Below are 23,927 nucleotides of genomic sequence, written 5' to 3'. Positions count from 1 at the left end.
TTAATCATGCTTGTCTTGTCCTGTCAGCATTTTACTGCAAAGAAAAGGACGTGCTTCTCTGTGATCAGGGCTTTCTTCTATGTCACTTGACACAAAGTGGTGGTTGCCTATAAAGTTGTGTTTAGATTTAGTCAAATATCATAAATAATTATGTACAGGACATGACCTGGTGATAACATCTGTCTTTGCAGCTGCCATATCATGCCTGCACAGAGCCATTTCAGTGATTCATTCAGTAAGCACTGTTGCTTGGGTTTTTTTGTTCCTTTTCCTAGTACTTTTAGTTTAATGCAGATAATATTGTGGCTACTTCCCTGAAAGGGCCATGACTCATCTGCCACATTTGTTTGGGGATGCAGTAGGTTTCTTAACACACTGAATCCGAGATTTCTATCCTGTGTTGCATTTATCAAGCGCTAACAGCGTACAGAGAAGGAACCGGTGGTCTTCTTGTATGGCCTACAGTCTCTGTGTCGTAGCATCTTCAATATCCAGGGACTGTTTGTTTGGGCTTTGCTGAAGTGCAGTTGCCTCTACAAAGACCTAGTTCAGTCCAACAGGATTGTTACCTTCGTTCAATTCTGTGTTGAGCATAGTTTATCTACATCAAGGTGGAAAACATGAGGTGACGTTTGTTCAGAAGCCAGCCCTGTCAGTTCCGAGCTCATGGGAAATACCACTGAATGCCTTCCTGTTACTATAAATCATGACTTATTGATTTTATGCCTTGAAATGCAGGCAGAAAGGATTCTGATAAATTGGAGGAGATCTACTGTAGTAGAAGAAATTTCTGTGCATTCTAAAAAATTCTTATTTTTCTATGTTAGACAAGTGAAAAATTCTAAAACAGATTTTCCTTTCAAAGAAGGTTGTGACTGGGGAAGGGGGATTATTTAGCATATGTGCGTAGGACTTCAACACCAGAAATTTCTTAAAGGAAGTACGAAGAGGGCCAGGTCTCAAGGAACAAGGAGGATGTGAAGGTGGAACAAGGGGAGCATGGTAGGTTTAAGTGTCTCTTTCTTGTCAAAAACTAAATCTCTTTTATTTTTTTATTTAAAAGAGCCCAAACTCGGAATCTTTCCAGCTGAATCTAAATTTGTTGCAGTAAAGTCTTCTACTCAGAACTTGTGTTTTTGTAGTACCGTACTAAAAGTTGGTGCCAATATTCATGCTGTGAAGTTTTGTTTCTGAGATCTGATCTGTTTTCTTTGTCTTGCCATAACTTTTTATTTAACTATGTTGTCTTTGACGTATGTTTAGAAGTCTAAAGTGTTACAGTGTACATTACATTATCTTTGAAATAATACCTAGTGTTTGTATAGGCTTTATAAGAAAGGTGTGGTTTTCATATTACTAGAATGTACTGGTTGTTCAACTGCACTGAGGGCTTCCTGTCTAACTTACTTCCCGTTTTCTTAAGCTGATCAAAAATCTTTTGATACTCTTGAACAGTTTTGTATGCATAGTAGTGAGTACTTTTCGCACAATAATTTTATATCTTGTATGCACTGAAATCACAACTAGATAATAAAAATGGATTCAGAGAAGGTGGAGAAAGTATTTATTTTCTACCAGTGCTCCCCCTGCTTTTTTTTTTCCTTTGTTACCACTGGTCCCTCCTACACAGAGTAGCATTTTGATAACACCACACTGTCCAAATGCCTGACACTGTCCTAAATAATCTGTCCTGTGCAAAGATCGCGAGAATGCAGCTGAACAGTTGGAGATAACTGAGACTGTCTCATTTGAAAGGGGTAATGTATGGTATTAAAAGACGTTCCAGTTCTATTCATTGAGTTGTCAAGGTTACTATGGGTTAAAAAGAAATATTTTGTTGTTATGGAAAGTGTACTTTGTGAGGAATGTCTAAATCTGTATACCTACATGGATCAGGCTTGGGCAGGTTTCCATACGTGCCCGTGTCTCTGAACTGTGCTGCTACCTAGTCAGTTTGGGTGGATGGTGACTAAAAGTTGAAACCATATTGTGTCTGTCTCTCACCAAGTTAACGAGCTATCATGTTTCTGATAGACCTACACGTAGACTTACGTGCTATGATTTTGTATATTCGTTGGCCATCTCAGCAGGAGGTCAAGGGCAAAATAGCAGGGGAACTGTAAGTCTGATTTAGCAGCAAAGGTCAGACATCTAAATTATAGCTGACTGGGTGAGTGGAGCTGGGAAATGTGCTGAGCTGCAGTGGCTCTTCTGAGCACTTTAGTTACCAGTTCTGTACTTTACCCCTGCTATTTTTTCCCTCTGATTAAATATTTAGCTCATAGAGGGAGGAAAAGATATTTTAATACTCACCTTATGAAAATACGAAGCCTAATCTTTCTATGTCATGGTGACTTTATCAATTGTCATTTGATCACTTTTGAGAAAACATTACGGAAATGTATTTGCCATGTTTATTAATTCATTGCTAGAAAGTACTCTGCCACCCACCACTGTTTATTTACAGATTTTGGTTTGCTTCTGTTTCTTTGAATTAGAGCTGTAAACAGTGCTCTTTCTGAGTAAATGCTCCTTTCAGCAATGTGATTGTTGAACAGATGGCTGTGTGGATGTAAACAGTTCTTGAACCTTCATGTTCAGTGTTATAGGTATCTGCATTACATAGTGTCCAGTACACGTTAGCGTATCATTAACCTCACTTTTAGCACTACAGGGACTCTGTTTTTAAAAGGAATATTGCAACAGTGCTTCCTGCAGCAGTATGTTTCACATACTTTTGCTTTTGGTAATGCCCTTGAAACAGAGGTTTACAACTGGGACATAGTTATTAGTTGGATTGTGTGGAACAGCTACCAAATAAGCTGGCGCTGCTACTGTATGAATGTCGTGTTAGTACAGTTTTGAAGAAATCGCACAGCACTCTTGTTGGACGTGCTTGTGCTGTAAACCTAAACCAGCTTCTACGTGTACTACCATACTGTAGCAGTACCAGTGGTGGAAAGTGCTTGGGTTAGTTCCAGTACTAGTGAATGGCTTAGGTCCCAGGCATACCCTGCCTGAGGTTCTCATCCAAGTGATGGCTTTGCCATGACAGCGTAGGCTGTCAGTTGTCTGCCAATCGTCCCCAAGTATCCCTCCTGTAGTGGCATGGGGGAAATAGCACAATCTCCCGTAACTGATTAGGAAGCCATTTTTAAGCATCTCAACTCAGGAATTACCATCTGAGCTCTGTCAGGCAAATGCAAAAGTTTGAAAAAGTAGGTACAAATACAATACACCGAGCGTATAATTTAGACTTCAGTATTTTAATAGCATTAAATATTTTATAATTAGGCCCATAGGCTCGAGCCTGGGTGCTAGCTACCTGGATTAGCCAGAGGCAGTCTCAACCTTCATAGAAAACACAGGGGCAGAAAGTACTGCAAAGATTATCTAGTCCACTCCTCTGCCCCAAGGTGAGATCTCTGTATCATGTCATACTTGATAGAAGTTTGTCTAACTTGTTCTCAAAGACCTCCAGGGATGGAGATCTCTAAGATCTCTGCAACTTCACCAGACAACTGTTCTACTGATTTTGTAAACCTTATAATTAGAAAGTCTTTTTCTTAATGTCCCATCTAAAACTTTCTTGCTACAAATTAAACTTGTTGTTAATTGTCCTCTGACAATTATTCCTGTATGTTGTGAACATGGGGAAGAGATCATTCTGTAGCCCTGCTTTCTCACATGAATTTCATTTCAAGGTACCCTAAAGACAGCTGTATTTGAACAGTAGACATACTATTAAAAGTTGATGTCAAGAACTGCAATTATGTGATAAGATGGAGCCAGATTCTTTTTGGAGTTGCAAAAAATAGGACAAGAGGCAATAGGTGCAGGTTGGAACAAGGGAAATTCCATTCATCTATAAGATTTTTTTTTTCTTCTTTTTTCTTTTATTTTCCCCCTTTACTGTAAGGGTGGTCAGATATTGGAACAGGTTGCCCAAGGAAGTTGCAGAATCTTTATCCTTGGAAATACTCAAAATGCAACTGGATGAAGCCCTGCTCTAACTGGAGCTGCTTTAAGCAGGAGCTTAGACTACGTGACCTCCCCAGCCACATTCTTTTCAGCCTAAGTTATTTTATAATTCTCTGTCACATCATTTTTCATCCAGAGTATGAAATCACATAAGTTTTATATATATAAAAAAAAAAGTTCCATGAACTTGCTGCATGTATGTAGCTATTCTTACAGGCTGTCCTGCCTGCTTGTGCAACACCTTCATTGAAAAGCTGAATTTCACCTTTGTTTTTTAATTTATTTTCAAATGCCAGGGAATAGTCAAGTAAGAGAGAGAAAAAATATTTAATGTTTATGAAAACATTTTCCATAAAAAGCAATGGAAGTGTAATATTGGGAAAACTTAGAGGAAAGAACAGAAATAAGATAGACAATTTAATTCTTTTCTCTCTGGCTCCTTACTAGACCTTGCAGAAATAAGGTGATGGTTACATACTGAGAACTGACTAATCTTTAAACTTAAATCAGAACTTTACAGGAATTTCAGGAGAAAATCCAGGATGGAGAAATTTTGAAGTAATTCTGCAAATGGCGTAAACAGAATTCTTTAAATTATAAAGTTCACTTTGTCATTCTAGATACTTTCAGAGTTTACAATTCCCCATAAAGGTGACTTAACAGAAACTTTATTTCAGATTGTGCCTCCTTTTTCTCTATCTATTCATTTGAAGTGTTTACTCTTACCACCTTGGTTTTTGTTCTATTACCAGGGAAGGTGAGTCTAGATACTTCCGCAGATTTTAGGTGAACACTAAAGTTTCAGAGAAAGTTTGTTTCATCTCTTCTTTCCTCATTTGACAAATTAAATCTACATTAAGGACTCTTGGTGTTTCAAGAATTCAAATGGATAAACAAGTTTTTAAAGTCCCAGTGCTGAACTTTCAACAGACACAGTTGCATTTCCAAATGTTGAATAGTCATTGAATTTAAGTAGGTTTATTTTTTAAAATGCAAACCTGATACATTTTAACTGGAAGTTCCTTCCTGTTGTTTAACTTTTACTCATGAGTATGAAGGTGCCATGGTTTCATTAATCTTCTAGTTATTCTTGTCTTCGAGGGTGGTTGTGACCTGATTTTTTTTCATGTCAAAACAAGCAGAGAAAGGAGGATGCAGAAGGAAAACTTCACGGTATAAAAAAAGCCAAAGTATTCAGAGGTTCAAAGCATCACTTATGTGTAGAGATGCAGAAATCACCTTTGACTTAAATCCCCTCAAAACCCCAAGGCTGTCTTTGTTTATCTTTGTGGGGTTTTTTCTTTTTCTGATTATTTAAAAGTCATTATTTAATTAAGACAATAGTTTTTGACAATGGTGTAACTCCTTGCATCTTCTTCATCACCACTCTACTGGCATAAAAAGGAAAAACCTACTTCAACCACAAGTTTTTGAAATCCGTTTTTGTCATTAACACTAGCAACAGTAGACTTCTAGGAATTCTCTGCCTGTAGAGTATTTCTCTGTCTTACAGTAATTTTTCCTGAATTTCTCTTCATACTATGCCAATTTTCTTAAACAAGTCTTGTTCTTAGTCTATGTGTCACTATGTTTGGTTGTTTTCATTAGGTTTCCGTATGTATTGGCTCCTGTTGCTTGAGAATGCCTAACTTATTTTCCCACAGTAGCTGGAAAAAAATTAAAAAGCTTATTTCATATGTGGATTTAATGTACCCATTGCAAACAAGTGGGAGATAATGCTGAAGATACTTTAGCCTCCTAGAAAAGGGAAATCTGCTGAAAAACATGCAGTAGTGACTCATTGTGGGGTTGTAGTGGTCTGCCTGCAACTCAGGTTATCTCACTGTGGATTTTGTTTAGCATACAAAATTTACAGACTGTTGCTGTTCAGATTAAATGGGATGCTCAGATTTGTTAAATGAAATGCAGCCACCTTAGCTATGTTGAAAGGTCAAAGCTAAAGCTAGAACATGGTTAATTTTTCCAGAATTAGTGGTAGCAATGCTTGAACGTGCATCCTAGACTTTAATCTGAAACTCTTAAACTCCTTCTACATGCTAGCAAACAAATTCTGGGTTAGTGCTCTTTCTCAGATGAGTAAATTGAGGTGTTTGGGTTAAATGTTGGGGCTTATCAGAGGTCCCTAGGGTGATTCAGTGGTGATCCTAAAATTCTGCTGGCTGATTGTCTTCTCACAGCCGCAGGTGAGATGGGTGTTTAAAGGGCACAAGCGTACCCGCGTGATCCCCAGAACATCCTCCATCCGCAGGTCCCAGCACAGCGGGACAGACGGTCGGTGAGAGGTCTCCACGCAGCTGTCTGGAGTTTCTGCTTTGTAATGAGCGTTCGTTCATGGGGAGCGACACCAGAAATATCTGGCTCTTGTGGCTGGAAGCTAATTCTTTGTTCGCGGAGATCTGTGTTTTAATGCTGTTAATGTTTTCATTTCATTCACTCGTTAGGGCAATAAAAGAGATTGTATTCTTGGCAGGCAGTAACCCCTGCTGAATGAGAACCTCTGGCAATTTGGACTTTTGCCGCTCAACTGCTGTGGGATGGTGGGGATCAGCGTGGCTGTTCCCAGGTGGTACGGGAGGCGAGGCAAACCTGGCAGAGCAAACCCTCCTCAGGGGGCTGTTGTGCTGCTGGAGCTGCTCTCTGCGCTGCGGGGGTCTGCTCACACCCGGAGCAAGCCCTGTGCCTCTGACTGCGTAGGTGCAATTAGGCTTTGGGTGTATGTGCTGCAGTCAGGAGCAGATTACAGCCTGGAAAATATACCTAGTCTACCGATGAATAAATTAGTTCAGATAAGAATCGTGCTTGAGAAAAGGCATTATGGGCTTGTCTTCTGAGTCCCGGCTGCCAAGCTTCTCTGCAGCGGTTGCTCCAGCAAGGTGGGACCGCACTACCTGAGCGCGCAGTAGACACGGCAGCAGTTACCGCTGCAGTCTCTTCTGTCACCTGATTTGAGTCATAACCTCGTTTCACGCTCTGCCAAGCTTCCCCTCTGCGCCAGCCTCACTGCACGTGAGGTCACAGCACCATGGGATAATTCAGGTTGAAGGGACTCTCGGAAGTCATCTAGCCCAGCCTCCTGCTTGAAGTAGGCTCAGCTGTAAGGTCAAGCCAGGTTACCCAGAGCTTGCCCAGTCAAACTTCGAGTAACAAGTTGCTAAAGGAATTAAAGCTTTATGAAGCATGTCACAAGCCGGAAAGCTCACGGAGAGTGGGAAAGGGGAGGCAAGGGCAAGACTGATGACAGTCCATATACAAAGGAGCAGAAAGACAACACTACAGCAGGAAAACTTTTTTCCTTGTATCGGCAAGGATCTCAATGGGGATCTGGCAGGCAGGTTTTACTCTACAAACCATTGTTTGCATGGTAAGCCTGGCTTGTATTGAGAATAGTGTGGCCAGCAGGACTAGGGGAATGATCGTCCCCCTGTGCTTGGTACCGGTGAGGCCGCACGTCAAATCCTGTGTTCGGTTTTGGGCCCCTCTGCATAAGAAGGACACTGAGGTGCAGGAGAGAGTTCCGAGAAGGGCAGTGTAGATGGAGAAGGGTCTGGAGCACAAGTCTGATGAGGAGCAGCTGAAGGAACTGGGGCTGTTTAGCCTGGAGAAGAGGAGGCTGAGGGGAGACCTTATTGCTGTCTACAACTTACCTGAAAGGAGGTTGTAGCATGGAGGGTGTTGGTCTCTTCTCCCAGGTTACAAGTGATAAGATGAGGAGAAATGGCCTCAAGTTGTGCCAGGGGTGGTTTAGATTGGATATTAGGGAAAACTTCTTAATGGAAAGGGTTGTCAAGCACTGGAACAGTCTGCCCAGGGAAGTGGTGGAGTCACTGTCCCTGGAGGTGATTAAAAGATGCTTAGATGAGGTTCTTGGGGACATGGTTTAGTGGTGGACTTGGCAGTGCGAGGCTAACGGTTAGACCTGACAATCTTAAAGTTCTCTTCAAACCAAAATGATTCTATGACACTGGAGGAGGATTTTTTTTTTCTTTTTTTAACCAATGATATGAAATGTAACTGATAGAAGAGTCACTGGTATTCTTCCAGTGTTGCAAATATCAAGCTGCTCAAGCCTAACTGGAGGACAGATGCAACTGCTGTTGTCAATGTCAACTAAAAGCCCTGAGTGTTGGAAACCGGTGGGATATACCAGGGAAAGGATTACTTTGTGTATACCCTGTGCCCTTGCCTTTTTTCCCCTGAGCGTTTGCTGGAGGCTTCTGTCAGAGGCAAGCTCAGAGAGAGGCGTAGGAAATAAGTGAAAGTTACAGTGATGTTGCCTCATGGAATTGCCATCATGCTGCTGCGTTTGTCAGGTGCTTGTGCCTGAAGGCTTCTGTTGTGTTAAAAGCTTACTGGCTTCACAAATCATGTGCTTTCATCTCAGTAATTTGAATATGGCATGATCTTAAAATACAAACTTCAAAATTTGTAGCAGGAACAGGTTTTTTTGGTCAAATGCCTAAACAGTGGCTCGAAGTTTGAATTGAGATTTTAGTGGTAAATGATAAAACACCAATAGCTTGTGCTGTCTTTCATAGCAAAGTGGAGTAGGAGAGAGAATATATGGAGTGCAGGATTGATTATATTGAAAGGAAGAAAGATTTGCGTAGTTTCTGTATTGGTACTTAATTACCCACATGTATCTTCAAGTAAGCACATTGTAAATATTCTCCAGGGCTTTTTAATGCAAGACACTATTTATGGTTAAAGGTATGGAAGGATCCTTTCATATTAAAACTTCCTGTTCTTTTGATTTACCAAAAGTTAAGTAAGGAAAGGAAGATTAAAGAGGAAGGAAAGTCTAAATAGATTTCTGTTTCTGGAAACAGAGACTACAAAACAGCTTTTCATGCAGGGCATGAATTATGCTTACAAATAAGAAGCACAGTCTTTACAAACGTTATGTCTCAGGGTTGCTAGTGAAAGAATTTCTCATGTAGAGATTTAGCCATATTTGAAGTCTCAGTTCCTGAGCACTAGTTCCTGAATACAAATGACTTAAACACACACACAAAAAAAACCCCCAAAAAACCCCCCCAACAAACCGAAAACAAAACACCACCACCAAACACACACAAACAGCAACAAAAAACCCCAACCAAACAACAACAAAACCCCAGGATACTAAGGTGTTGACAAGTTTTGAATGTAATCTTTTCTTCTATGGTTTAGTATTTAGCTGTTAACTTTATAGAGATTGTAATAATATAAATGTTTATAGCCCATGATGGTTATATCTGCAGAGACAATAAGATTTGTGTGCACCTCCTGCACTGAGATGCTCTTTTAAATCTGAGAAATTTGTGTGAATTATGCTAATCACAGAACAAGGGAGAAATGCCCTCCCTCACTTAAAGTTGAATCAAAAACTGATATTGAAGAATGCTGAGGTATTAATCAAAGTGAAGAAAGAAACTATGACAGTAGAATTTTGAAGTTGACTATGGTGAATCATTCATGTATTATCAAATTTTGTGCAAAGTACTTAGTTCCTGTGAAATTGAGTGAATTGCTCAAGGGTTGAGGTTTGCGTGTTACTTGTGTAGTTTGTCTAGTGCTGAAGATACCAGCCAGCACTGCCGTACATCTCTAAGCTGCAGTGTTGTCATCTTCATTTCCAGGAGTGGATTTGAGTAGAGTTGACCTGTAAAATATTAGCAAATAGTAAATCCCTGAATACTACAGGGGTGACTACAACCGTTTGTGATGCATCAGCTATTGATTAGTGTGGTGTGTGGGGATAGGTGGGATTTGTCACAGATGGGATGAAAAAGGCTAGAGTTTGACTTAGCCCACTTTTGAAAGTTTACTTGAAAGTTTAATGTGCTTGTTTGAGTGTCTTGCCTGTGTGAAGAAAATAGAGGTTGTATGGATTTCCCAAGGACAAATTAATGCCATTCAGTTTCTATCCTCCTATAAACAATTCCATTTTCAACACATATGTCTGATCACTTAAGTAATTGCATCTACTCTTTATATGGAAAAGGTGAAAATATATTGCTTGAAGATTGAAGATTAAAGACCACTGCTCCAATATCACTAAGTATAACTTGCAAGTTTTTAAGATATTGCTGTTCCCTAAGGGTTAAACTGTGTTCATTAGAACACTTTTTTTCATCATTAACATGATCCTAGATGGACTATTAACAAATAAGCCTACTTGCTTATTTTAGGTTACTTGAAACAAATATATCTTCAAGTTGAAATAGGATTAGTGACCTAATGCAAATAGTAGCTTTCTGCTTAGATTGAATGGGTAGGTGTTATCCAATTCAAATAAATTACTTTTATCCTAAGATATTATTGACACAACTAAAATTTGCATGGGACTTTTGTTCATGTTCTCCTTCCCCACTCCTGTTGAGCAGAATAGATTTCATTTAAGAAAAGCTGGGGTAACTTTATTCTGTTTTAGTAAACTGGCTTGAAACAGGGATTGAAATTAGAAGCATTGTACTGTTTAGATAAAATAGGCAGCAATAGCATATGACTCTCACTATGAAGGGTGAGGATGGGAGGGAGGTCCAGGGAAAAAGCATTTTTAGATTGTGAAGCTGAAAATGTGGTTACATGTGGTGTTTGTAAAGCCTGCCAGTGAAGTTGCATGATCTTTTGGGGCGGGTAGTCTTGGCAGAAGTAGCATGGACTTGGGCAGCAGTTCTTGGATCGGTAAGGGAAGCTGGCACCAAGGAAATTCAAGGGCATAAATTGGTGAGGAACAGACCTTGTCTGGCCCCTGGGGATAGATGCTCAGCTGAGTCGAAGGAAGAAATGAACAGGTGCTTTACATGAGGTGAATCCCTGCCTTGGTACTAATTATTGTCAGTTAGGTGATAGGCAGTTCAGAAGGTCATGGGTGCAGGAGTAGCGGTATGTAGGACTTCAGCTGTGTGGAAAACTGTGCCGTTTGAGCGTGGTAAACCGTGGAGCTGTGCGAGACTACAAACGGGTTAGAAAATAGAGCTGTGCAGTTAGTTGCCTGTGGAGTTGAAGGAATGCTGGCCAAAGGGTGCAACATGGGGTTGCTAAGGATAGTGGGTAGGATTAATCTCTCGCATGTGAATTGAGTTTGGTTTTTCTAAATCTTGCTCTTGATTCTCCTGGGTTTTTTGCAAGCGCAGGTTACCCTATGTTTAAGGCTATGGTGTGCTTGTGTTTTGCTATGGTGCTCCTCATATATTTGCAAGATGAAAACTGTTTCTCTCACAAGTGCATACGGATTTGTTTGTAAAGCTGTGCTTTTTGGGCAGATTAGAATCTGAAGTGTGAAAAAATTGTTCCTTGCTTCTTCCTTGCTTTTTTTTTCCTGCCAATTGAAGCAATTGTTCCCCATCTGTCCTTCTGTACTTTACTTCCCCAGCAGCTGCTTTGTGAATCTTCTGGCCCATCTAGTCCTTTTGGCTTTTTGTAGAATATAGACCTTTTTAGTACAAAAACAGAAGAGAGCACAGGGCTTTGATCTTAAAATGAACCTTTAAACAACAGATCTCCTGAAAGGAATACAGTCCATAGGAACAAATTCAAATTGAGGAATTGGGGAATGTATGAAAATGACAGGAAACATTTTCCTTATGTGCTTCTTGTATTTATCTTAGGTTTGTCAAAATGAAGAGAAGAACCATTCCACAGAAGAACTTAGCAAGTCTGAAATCCAGGAGGAGCTGAAAAAGGCTAATAGCCTTCCTAGTTTGACTCCTGGAACCAAAGCAGTCGATAAAGACAAGCAACCCCGAGAAGGTTTTTTTCATTTTCTTGGAAGCTTATTTAACATTGCAGCAAAATCTTCTTTGGTAGAATCTAAACCTTCTACCTTCCAAAATGAGCCCAACAGATGTGAAAAGGATTTACAGAACACAAATACCCTTCCAGAGGACATGCAGCCAAAGTGTCCAAAAATTGAAGAACCTATCTGTTCTACAGCTAGAATAAAAGAGGATTCTAAGAATAAAGATGGTGCCAACTTAAATATTGGAAAAGATATCTCACAGGATCTGCAAGGAGGCTGGAAACGATCTGCAGATGCACAAAAGTAAGTTTTATAATTCAGTATTAAATATGTTAATGTTTGTTTGTGTGTGCACAGACCTACCTTGCCTAATTTTGCTGTGTGAATAATGACTGTAATTTCTAAGGATGATTGGAGTGTGTCCCTGACTCGACACTGTGCGAAACTACCTTTGTGCAACTACCTTAAATAAATGAGAAGTCAACTGCAACAAAATACAACTTTAAAGAAGGTTTTCTAGGACTCTCCTGGCTATGCATCTAAGTGTTAAGAAAGGCTAAGGATGTGACATTTAGAAATATGTTCAGTATTGTAGATCTACTTTAAAAAAAAAAGTGTAAAGAGCTTATTTCTGTCCATATTGTGGCTAAATAAAGGTTTGGATGTTTGTCCTTTTTGTATCTGACTAGTTCAGTGGTTTTACTTCTGCAAGTAAGATTTCCTCATTTTCAAATTATCTTTCCTGGTTTATTTGACTTGGTAATTTTTTGCTTATGTGTTTTGTTTACCCTTTTTCTTTGGGGTTTTCCTGTAATTTAAAGAAGGTTATATAAAATACTCAATTAGCGTAAATATGCATCATCCTTAACAGTCATGTAATATTTCTAAAAGAGATTTCCAAAAAAAATGGTGCCAAGGGCACCAACGAGAGTAGAAAAGCGGAAACATTGGCTGTGATCCACACTGTATGTAACAAAATCTTTCTGATCGTGGCTTAACCATAGGTAATAGTATTCCAAAAACATTTGTAGCTGTTCTGTTGAATATTTGAGTGTATGTGGGCCAGTACAGCACAGGTTGGGAGTTATGTATGTATGCATGCATGCATGTGCTACCTGTCCAGTTTTTGATAGGTATGTAGAATATGAACTTGTCCCCAGGCAATGAATCTCTAAGTAATGTTTACTCAGATTTTTAATACTGCCCAGGGTATTTATTTGAAACTCAAGCCAAAAGTAATGATTTGGGTAACCAGTAATTCTATCACAATGCTCTGTGTGTATTACAGAATGGGAGGATGTACTGAGAAGAACTACCTTTTTTTACTTTTAAGTTTTAAAACTAATTTGAGTTGTACTCAGTATATTTATCCATGGCGTATGAAATGTTTCACCTCCATATAGGAGGTCAGAGATTCCCAAAGTAGTTGCTTAATGAATTTCTCTTCCATATTGAGATGTCTCCAGCACTCTGTTCTTATTTATTATTCAATGGACTAATGATTTGACGCATCTGTCATTCACCTTTATATGATAAATGTAATGGCTGATCAGGATATGAATAGGAGATGTGATAACCTGTTAATCTGAACTTAAGACTGTATTTGCACTACCAAAGTACAGTAATAATAATAATAATAATGGTTGTGTTCCCGTGAGTACTCTGGTCTATGACGTGGTAGACTGTTTTTTATTACAGATTCTTATCGTAGTAGCACACACCTGACTGACCCTTTTTCCAAATCATGTGTTGCAGCCCAGCACCACCACTTAATTGATCAATATAGAAGAAAATTTCTCCTCCCCTTAGTTGTTATCTGGAGAGGCCTAGGAGCATTATGTTATTCCGTCTGTTTCCTGAACTGACTGTGCATTTTTTTAAAACTTGTTGGACAGGCTGGCTGCATCAGTCTCTTGCTGCTTTTTGCTGTTTCTGTAGTATGCTCTGGAAACAGGCAGGTAAGTCGTGTGCCATTGCATAGCTAGGGGCTATGCGGAGGTAGGAGAAAAGTCACTCCTTGTCTCAAAGAGAGCTTAGTCAAAAAAGACAGTAGACATTAGTAGATCTTTTTCACTTTTTGCTCCATTCCATATAGTTTCTTCCATGTTGTCTTTCTTGCTCTCTCCACGCACAGCTAATGGTTGTGTTGTTCAGTTTGCAGTGGTAATCTGTCCTCTGTGCAGGTTTTTTTCTTACTCTACTGCCCAACAAAGTCAGTCCTCTTACACTGAGTCTCTCCTGTCTATTCAGACAAACATGAATCTTGGAGAATAAACTGAAGGCCACATATGTGGTGAACTAAATATGGCAATTGAAGCCTGCAATAAGTGGATGAGAGGCAGCCATGGTCAGCCCTTACAAAGTTAGTCTTTTTTTTTTGTCTTTTTTTTTTTTTCCTTCCAGTCTCCCAGCTGATGCAATTAGGAGCTGGTGCACATCTTTCCTTCCAGGTAGAAACCTCTGGCTTTTCAAAGTGCACTCCTAAACTTTGTTTTGACTTTCCCATTTTATTGATGCCTACAGGCCTGTGAATACAGTGGAAGTGATAGAATGTCGTAGTATTTTTTTGCTGCTCTGCTCATTCTATACTGCTGCATTTGAGCAGGTCTTAAGCAGTAAACTGGTAAGGTGCTAGGCAGTCTATATGCACAGTTTACAGGGTCAGATGGTCTCAATCTTCATTTGCTTCTTGTGAATTCTTCAGAACAACGTGGATTAATAAATTTGGCATTAATAAAAGCTTACAGAGTTCGGAAAGTGTGGGTGTTAATTCACTGACACGACCTTCTTGCTTTGTGCAAGTATTTTTGAGTTATTTTGATTTCCTTGAAATCAAAGTTGCAGCTGGCATTTTCAATTGACCATGTTTTGACGTTGTCAGATAAGCTATGCAAATCAGTGTAGATTTTTTTTGGCATATTTTACCTGTCTTATGGTGAGGCAAGCGTATAAAAATGTGTGTTGCTGGTTTGGAGGTAGGAGTAAGTTGGTCTATATACAGAATGACGTTTTTCTGTGGAAAATCACTTTTTTTAAATGGAAGAAAATTTGTGGGTTTTTTGGTTGTAGCTGTTGTTAAGTCCAGCAAACGTTAAACCAGTGATTTTCCTTTTAAACTTATTCTCAAAAGTAGAGTACGTTCTGCCAATTTTTGGCTCAGGATACGAAGAAATTAGACAATCTCTGTAACTTTTGTGTATGTTTTGCTTGACTACACAATGTGAACTGTGTTTCTGACGCAATTAGTAACGAGACATTGAAATAACGATCTAGAATCAGAGGTTTGCTTTGTTTACTTTTTAAAAAGTGTGAATTGAGGATACCTCTTTTTCTGTTATGGATGTGATTATGCTGGATTTCTTCTTTTTTAGTTTATAAAAGTCTAAAGAATGTAGAGCAGGTTTTTTTCTTTTCAGCACTAGTTAGCTTCTTTACTAAATATTAACTAACTGGTATTCCCTTAGCATAGTTAAACTGTAAAAGTGCTCCTGGTTACTGACTAGTGGCTAGATAGTTTTGTAGAAGGTCATAAGTAGTAGTTGGAAGTGGGTGCACACAAATAACGATGGAGGAAGGGAAAGATGTAGGACAAAGGAACAGGAAGGTCAGTGGATACCATGAAGGGGAAGGGATGGTGTTAGTGTAGTCTTTGGCTAATCTCTTGAAGATTGGGTCCCAAAAGACAGATGAGAGATGCTAGTGGTACATATAAATTCGAAAGTACTATTGATTCCATTGATTGTTGTGTTAAACTGCAATTTTAGCATTTAATGTAGAGGCAAATTGAAGCTGAGAGCTTTACAAATCCTTAAGACCACTGCGTTATTAATCTTACAACTGTTTCCTTTGTCATGAGGAACATTTAAATGAATTTGTTATTTCTGAACTACTGTCAAATGTTGAATTAGAGGGTATCTGTGGCTAGGGGAGGAGGTTGCAATGGCAAGTGAAAGAGGGACAATTGTTATATTGCATAATCCCCATTGGAGTTGTAAAAAAAAAAAACAAAAACACCACTACCACAAAAAAACCTACCAAACCCAAACAAACACCTTTCAGAACTAAAATATCTACCAAATGGTCTCAGATGCTTCTACCCAGGCAACTTCATTAACCTCATATCCTTAAAACAATATTTTGCAAAATACAAGGAAATTGGGCTGTGCTGACCTGTAGGCTGAGGTTAATTTTGCCCTCAGTGGGAGGCATGGCACTTTCTAAAGACTCAAGTTTCCAGGCCTTGAGCCATGGAAAGCGGAATTCATGAGCTCAGTCTGTGGAGTACGTATTTGCGAGGGACAAAACGTGCAGGTCACGTTATTCCTCCGTCACCCTGGCTGGTTGGCTCAGAGGTAATTGTACCTCAAGGGCTTCTTGCTCCTTTAATCCATACAGTGGCAAGTGGTAAAGGAGGAGCACAGAGGACAAAACCATGATAAATTGGGCAGTCTCTAGATAACAGTTACTGTGGGCAGTAACCTAATAATTGCAGCACAGAAGATGGGCGAGGAGAGTTGGGTTGGCTGAGTCTCCAGTTAGCACATCCCTTAGTCTTCCATTTGTCTGGGATGGCTGAAGATTTCCTTGCCACTGAGAAGTGAAGCAAGCAATTGGGCTGGTAGTGTTCTATAAAAGGTTAATGGTGAAGGGGTGAGGTTGGTAAAATATAAAATACAGTTTTAAAGTAATGCTTATTCAGCTGTAAGTGGAAAAAAATGCAAAGTAAGGTGTTTGCTACTAAGTGTAGAAAATCTCTTTCTTAGGTAAGATGGCAACTTTTGTTTAGAATGGTCCACACTGGCAGAGGGCTAAGTATAAAAGTGAAAAGTTCGTGTTTAGTTTTAGCCTTTGCGCTCCTTCCTGATGATGTTAATAGCCAACCTTTAACTGATGAAATAAGCCCTAGAAGTAAAACCGTAGAGCAGCAGGGTTGCACTTCACCTAATTTCTCTACTGTTGAAAGTCTACATGAAAGAGATCAAGATTTCATAAAGTAGGTGACAAATATAAAACATGGGTTTGCCCCCATTATTTTTCTTTCCTAAAATGTAAATTTTTTTTACTTACAAATATATTGCCTTTCACTAACAAGCAATCATTTGGCTGCAAAATTGAGGCTGTCTCTAAGATTCCCAAGAATGGACTCCTGTAGTACCCACCTGCCGCCTTCTCAAGAATACCAGTCGTGGTATTTGGCAGTACTCTATACAGATGACTGAGAAAACAACGATTAATGACCCAGATCTGTTCTATTGACTGCTTGGCATTTGCCTGTCTTCTACTAGATTTTTTTTTTTTTAGTAACATCCAGTATCAATAACTGGATGTTGCATATAGCGATGTGCAAAACAATAGTACTTGTGAAACTACATGGCTTGTTCTGGAGTATGGCAAGAAGCCTTATTACATTGCTGAACATGGTTGATGAGATGAAAATAAAAATTGTACCTATTCTAAATGTTTTGGTTATAAAAGCCTGACTGCTGGTTAAGATGCTAATAACTCAATTTGATAAAATATTGAAGATCCTGACTTCTCCCTTCTGTTATGAACCTTGTGGACTTGGACGTGAATAAGAACTCTCAATACCACAGCTGCAAAGATTTTCTAACTGTAGGTAAAAGAGGAAAGGGGTGATTTCAAAAGCAAAAGATCAAAACAGTCTGCTTTTACACTTCTCACCCTACCAAGGAACCAAGTCCTCCTCATAGTTTAGGAAGAGCGTTGCAAGCTATTTCATTCAGAAAGGGGAGGTAGCCTTGAAGAGAGACAAATTTCAGGCTGTTTACAGTTCTCCTATATTATACATTTTTTGATTTTGTGAGAGGTTGTTTGTTTGGTTTGGGGTTTTTTTGGTTTTTTGATTGTTTTTTAATTTAAGGTCCAGTAAACCTGTTGTTATACCTCTAATTGCATAGTATTTCCCATTTTAGTACTGCTAAAACCCCTGTCCTTTTATTTTGCTCTGTTTAGAAATACATCTGATAAAATCCTTCAGGTCTACATAGTTCTGGTTAACATGTGTTTCAGAGCTTGTCATTCACCTTTGTGTTACTGGTCAGATGCAGGCTTGTGGTGATACAGAAACATAGCCCTTAATTTGTCTGATGGATTATGTATTGTGGTTTTGATTCAGTCAGTAGTGGCAGCATTCATTTTTCCCTAGAGATGCCTTTGGCAGACAATCAAGAATAAATGAATGGAAATTTAATCACTTAATCCCAGGTGGTGGTCTCACCAGGTAGTTACTGAGGAATAATATAGAAGAGTGGTGAAGATGCTGCATTTGTTGAAATCAGACTTGTCTTGTGATCAGAGCTTATCTAATTGCCTACCCAGGACCTATTTTACATACAGAACCTGAACATTTAAAACTGGAAGTGTACACACAGCATGGCAGTGTCCATCCATCTTTGAAAGCATCTGTTGGGTGATGACAGAGGAAAATAAGAGCACTCTGATTACTTCTATTATAATAATACCTGCATAAAAATTCCCATTGTACAGACAAATATATATACTTCTATAGTAATATACAGCCCGTCAGAGATGGGAGAGACAGCTGCTTCTCTTTGTAGTAAGAGATTGCCTTGGTGGTGGCTCTGGGGAACACTAGGACAGCTGTGGACCCCAGGTGGTCCTGTCAGCACGTGCCCTGCATGCCTGCAAGCACTGCAGTTTGCACCTAGATCAGTTGGTCTTAATTCCCTGATACCGTTTCCTACGGAGACACGTGAAGCAGCACGAGGAGCAGGAGTGCGCATCTTGGGGTGAGGAAGTGGGTAGGGAAGAGGGGAACACAGTAATTCATCTCCTGGTGTCTTCCTGGCTTCTGCCTTTAGAAACCTACTGTGGAAGTGCAGTGTTGTCCAGTTGCTGGTGCTTGGATGGACAGGGATTCATTGCCAAAAGTGACCTGTTATTGCTTGAGAGGGGTGTAAGCTATGCGGGTAGCTCTACCCTTCTAGGACAGCCAAATACGGCCCAAAATTGATTTAAAAGGCTGCCCTGGGGAAGGATCAGGGTCATCCTGCCCTTAAATTCTCTTGATGGGCTGTGGAGGGAGGCCTCCAGCAGTGATTGCAGAGATATGCCCAAACTCTCATGGAGGGATTTAGTGTTAGGTCACTAAAGAAGAGGGCTTATTTGTACACCTTTTCTTCCAGACACATCTCTATGCATACCTTGATTTGAACGAGTTACCCTTTAACACTACTCACAGATTTTCGAATTTTGACGAAGAGCCCAAGCCTGCGTGGATCAACCGAGACCTTGCCAAGATAGGTGCTGCGCTGAGATTTCGCCACCCATTCCAGCAGTGGGGTGGGTGAATTTCAGGGCTCTGCTGCAGGAGAAACGCAGGCCCAGGCCTGCCTGCCAGAGAAGGGTACCTGCCCAGAGCTGGGACCTGGGCCAAGGAAAGGTTCCTGTTGGCACCAAAGCAAAGATTTCTGTGTTTCTGAAGGATGAAAGCTTCTTAGTTTAAGAGTAATTCATAACAGATGCATGATACAAAATTAAAGCTAAATTAATTAAGCTGAAAATTAATTCACTGGGTTGTTTTGGTTTTTTTTTTCCACTGAACTTTTTTTTAATAGGGTTGTTCAGCTGTGCAATGTGCTCAGTTAACAGAGACTGCTTCTTAGAAACAGCATTTTGCAGTGGGATTTTGAAGTCAATGTAATTGTTTAGGCCTCCTAGGCCTTTACTTGTCAACAAGTATCCTCACGCATTTCATCTTCACTGTTGTTGGGGTGGCAAGTAGTGTCGGAGGGCATCAGTGGGTTCCTGCTTCAAGTAGGCAGTTGGGCTGCTAGAACACGTAGTCCCGTTTGGCTGCCTCTTCAGAGCACAGGCGGCACCTGTGATACGCTCACAGGCAGGTCCCAGGACATTCTCCTGCTGATACATCTGCCTGACTCCCCCCCAGCATCGGTGTACGTGAAAGATAATCTCTTTGTTTCCGGCATCTTGGAAGTCAAACCCTTTCTTTTCCTGAACACGTGTGAAGGTACACTCTTGCTTGAGAGTAGAGGGATGTCCTAGCTTTCATTCTTCATTACATATGAGGAAGAGGCCAGGAGGAGTGGCTTTCTTCAGCCTCAAGAAGCCTAAGGGGAGACCTTACTGCTGTCCTCAGGCCTCTCATGGAGGCCTTAGAGGAGATGGAGGCAGACTGTTCTCAGAGACATGTGCTGTTGGGATGAGAGGCGATGGGAGCACAGGATATTGGGAAACGTGTTTTCACCGTGAGGAGGGTGGTCAAACCCTGGGGCATGTGCACAGGGCTCCTGCCCCAAAGGCCCATCCTCAGAGGTGCTCGAAAGCAGCAGGACAGGGCCCCCAGCACCCTGATCTAGTTGGCCTAGCTTGGAGCAGGGGTTGAATCGGACGATCTCCCACAGTCCTTTCCAGCCTATATTACAACTCTGTGCCGGAAGGCAAGGCTGTCTTTTACAAGGTAACTTCGTGCCATCCAGCTTGTCAGTGTGATTTGCTTTTCCCTGGGATTTGCAGCATCTTACAATCCCTCCTTGCACTTCAGCGTGAGGCAGCACGTGGCAAACTGCTGCAGAGGCAGCACAGCCCGTGCTTGTCCGTGCTCTCTGGAAGGAGCAGGTCAAAGGCATTTGAGCAGCTGAATATCTGAGTGTGACAGAGGGGAAGGGAAGGGGAACTGGCCGAGCTACGTGGGGTGCTGGGGGATGCAGGTGGCAGGCGGGTGTGCGTGAGTACTTCCCACAGGTGTGAGGCAGAAAGGTCGGCTGCTGCTGGGTGCCGGGAAGGATGGCAACCAAGAGCCAGGAGTCATCCCAGGCCCTTCGTGTTGGTCATAGTCTTGCAACTGCCAGTGTTTTGGGTCCGCCTCGATCTGTGCTTTCCTCCTTCAGGCTCAAAGAGTAGGGTTGCTTTCTCAGATGTGGAAGATAATCCAGAAGTAGCACCGTGAGGGGCAAGAGGAAGGAAAAGCGCTCCTTCCAAGATCACAGAGACTGCGTTTGTTTTTATTAAAATTGTCATTGGCTCCTAATTGTCTTCATGCAACATTGGCTTTGAAATTTTCTGCAGAATCAACAGTGCACAAATCCCTTTGTTCAGCCAAACTTTTGACCTTTTGAAATGTGCATCGTGAAGTCTGAGGACACTAAGTATTTCAAACTTCAGATTTAAATCATGAAGCTATCCCCTCTGGCTAAAAACTAATTTTTTTTTTTTCATCTAAGTTGTATATGGCAACTTTTCAGTTAGCCCACAGTGGTTTTTTTTAAATAAGGCTTTTAGTTTTTCCATTTATGAAGATCTGACAAAGTGTAGAAACCAGCTGGCTGAGTAAGTTGAATTCCACCAGAACGTTTTTCAATGTGATTTTAAAGACAGTTGTTTCCAGACAAAGGACCTTAACATAATTTTTGAAAAGTTGTCTATTAAGTATGTAGTAGAAAAAAAGCTAAGTGGAAAAAATTAAAATAAACAATAGCATAATTTTAAAGTAGTCAGGGAGGGGTAGACAGGAACCACGAGAGAGAATACTAATTTAGATCAGTGGTTTTCAGCCTGTAGCCTGCAGATCTCTCTGTTCTGGGAACTACTTCTGAGGTGTCTGTGAGAGGAGATCGGGGGAAAACATGCACATGGATGCTTGAAAAAGCCAGAGACTGCTGGGCTGCAGAGAAAATATCTGGAAGAGTGAGGTATGAGAAAAAAATGGCAATTGGGAGAGCCAAGTGTTGCATGCTGCAGAAACAGGCCAGCCAGCAGTCAGATTGCACTTCAGCAGTGCTGAACCTGAGCTTGCGAACCCGGAGCTGAGCAGTGATACTGGTTATAAGGTCTTTCTAACGTGGATGCCCTGCTGTGCAAATGAAGCTGTGCTGCCTGGGGATCTGAGATGCTGTACCCACGTAGTGCTGTGTCACACTGTGTGGTCTTTCTCCATCTCTTTGAAAATAGTCCAGGGTTGTCTGCTCTCTGCATTGTTGCATGGCACAAATACAAACATTGGGAGGGGTCACCTTTTTGATGACATACAGTTGAAAGAGATGCAAATAACGTAGTCTTTATGGATGCACTGAGATGAGGCATTCAGGGTAGCAGGTTCATTCCTGCTTCAGGGCTTCAAAACCAACAAGATTGTTTTATAACTAATGCCACTTTCTAGGCAAGTTACACAAGGTGTCTGTCATATGAGATGGTAGAAAATGTTCCCCTCTCCTCCTTGAGTTAGCCCCCCTAGAACTTCTTTATTTCTCTTTCGGAATAGAAGAAATCTCTACAATTTAATGTAACTCATGTTGACATCCTCTCTCACTGCTGTCAAACAGTCTTTTGTGAACTTGAATTAAGGCTTTATAGGGAATTGAATAGCTTCCTGTGAAGAAGGGAAAAGAGGAATCTACCAATATTTGAAATGTGTGACGGAATACATGCTGGGTTCTGTGTGTAATCAGGCTTTCATCTGTATCCTCATATGAGTTGAAAAAAATAATTGCAAAGAGTTTTTAAGGTAAGTTCTGAACTGACATATTTTTTGGTGATCAGAAATGAATTGTTACTTTATAATGTCTATGAGACAAGTCTCTAGTGACACTTTCAAAGGATTGTCTGTGACAGAGCCTGCTTCTAAATGTGTTTCATAAGACTTAGATCTGAACTGCTGCTGCATAGGAACATGGGTTTTCATTTTTTAAATCTCTTGTTGTTGCATGTGAGTGTTCAGATTGAACATGCTTCTAAGTGCTCTAAAAGTAAATGCATTAGGGCTTACAGGTCTGTTGGCAAAATTTTTATAATATGGTGAGCAGAAAATTCTTTATCAAAGGTCAGAGATCCTGAAGTTGCGATGTCTGTGGAGGAGAGATTGGTTCCCTCTTAAAATAGCATCCACTGCAGAAATTCTTGGTAGAGGCAAGTCTGAGGCAGGCTTAGAGAAGAGTGTCTGGAAAGCTGCCCAGCAGAAAAGGACCTGAGAGTGTTGGTCAACAGCCAGCTGAACGTGAGCCAGCAGTGTGCCTAGGTGGCCAAAAACGGAGCTGGAGAAGGAAGGGTCTGGAGCACAAGTCTGAGGAGCGGCTGAGGGAACTGGGGCTGTTTAACCTGGAGAAAAGGAGGCTGAGAGGAGACATTATCGCTCTCTGCAACTACCTGAAAGGAGGTTGTAGCATGGAGGGTGTTGGTCTCTTCTCCCAAGTAGCAAGTGATAGGACAAGGGGAAATGGCCTCAAGTTGTGCCAGGGGAGCTTTAGATTGGATATTAGGAAAAATTTCTTCGTGGAAAGGATTGTCAAGCACTGGAACAGTCTGCCCAGGGAAGCGGTGGAGTCACCATCCCCGGAGGTGTTTAAAAGATGCTTAGATGAGGTTCTTGGGGACATGGTTTAGTGGTGGACTTCCACTCAGAAATGTGTATGTTTCTTCGAAGAGGTGTGAATGCTGAAAGCAGCAACCTAAACAAATGGTGTGTGTGTTCAGCAGCTACCACTATTGGTATCTCTGGAAACCAAACTAGTGATATACGAGACTAAATGTAGGCATCTAACTTTGCAAATGCCTGGGAGACGTGGTGCTTATATAAGACTTTCCTGTGCCATAGCCTTTGTCAGGGATTACAATGAATTTAATCCCAATAAAAACTTAATTTTCAAGTTCTCGTGATGTCTGTGTTCCCATATTCAGATATATTGGCATTAGCCTAAATGTACCTGTTAGTGTGAAACATGCATATAAATGAGTGTTTTAATGTTTATGGATATGAATATTTTCTCTTTTAGTTTGTGTATACTCTTTGCATGTCCAAATACTGCACAAGGTGGGAGTTCACTTGTGCTTATAAATACTATTATGTTTCTTCTTCAAAATAAAATTAATATTGAAGTAAGAATCGAGGCCTCTAAAACCTGGACAGAAAAGAGATTCTGTTTTAGATTGGTAAATCCACTCCATTTTTATATTCTTCTGTACCTGTTGAGAGAATACACACTCAAGATCTATACAGACAGTATTTGAAGTTATAGTTACTCAATGATACTAAAATAAATGAAATTATTTATTTTGCTGTTCAGTTTTCTGCAGTAAATTTGTTCTGTTTCTCACTTGAATTATTTGTCCTCAACTCTAGAGCTGTAATAACTTTTTAACAAATGTGAACTGATGGTAAGCTGCAGAGCTTTTAAAAATGCTTTAAAGATACTTTTTACCTATTGTA

General features: G+C 40.5%; 1 protein-coding gene across 1 annotated transcript in view; it reads left to right on the top strand.

Annotated features, from left to right (window-relative positions):
- Positions 1 to 23,927, top strand: part of CRYBG3 (crystallin beta-gamma domain containing 3) — a 96,080-nt gene that overhangs the window by 17,149 nt on the left and 55,004 nt on the right. The window contains exon 4 of the mRNA XM_065638848.1: positions 11,595 to 12,028. Coding sequence (XP_065494920.1) covers positions 11,595 to 12,028 — 434 coding nt within the window. The remainder of the gene's footprint in view (positions 1 to 11,594; positions 12,029 to 23,927) is intronic.

Source organism: Caloenas nicobarica, chromosome 1 (assembly GCF_036013445.1).
Source record: "Caloenas nicobarica isolate bCalNic1 chromosome 1, bCalNic1.hap1, whole genome shotgun sequence".
Classification (NCBI taxonomy): Eukaryota; Metazoa; Chordata; class Aves; order Columbiformes; family Columbidae; genus Caloenas; species Caloenas nicobarica.
This window is presented reverse-complemented; position numbering and strand designations above follow the sequence as displayed.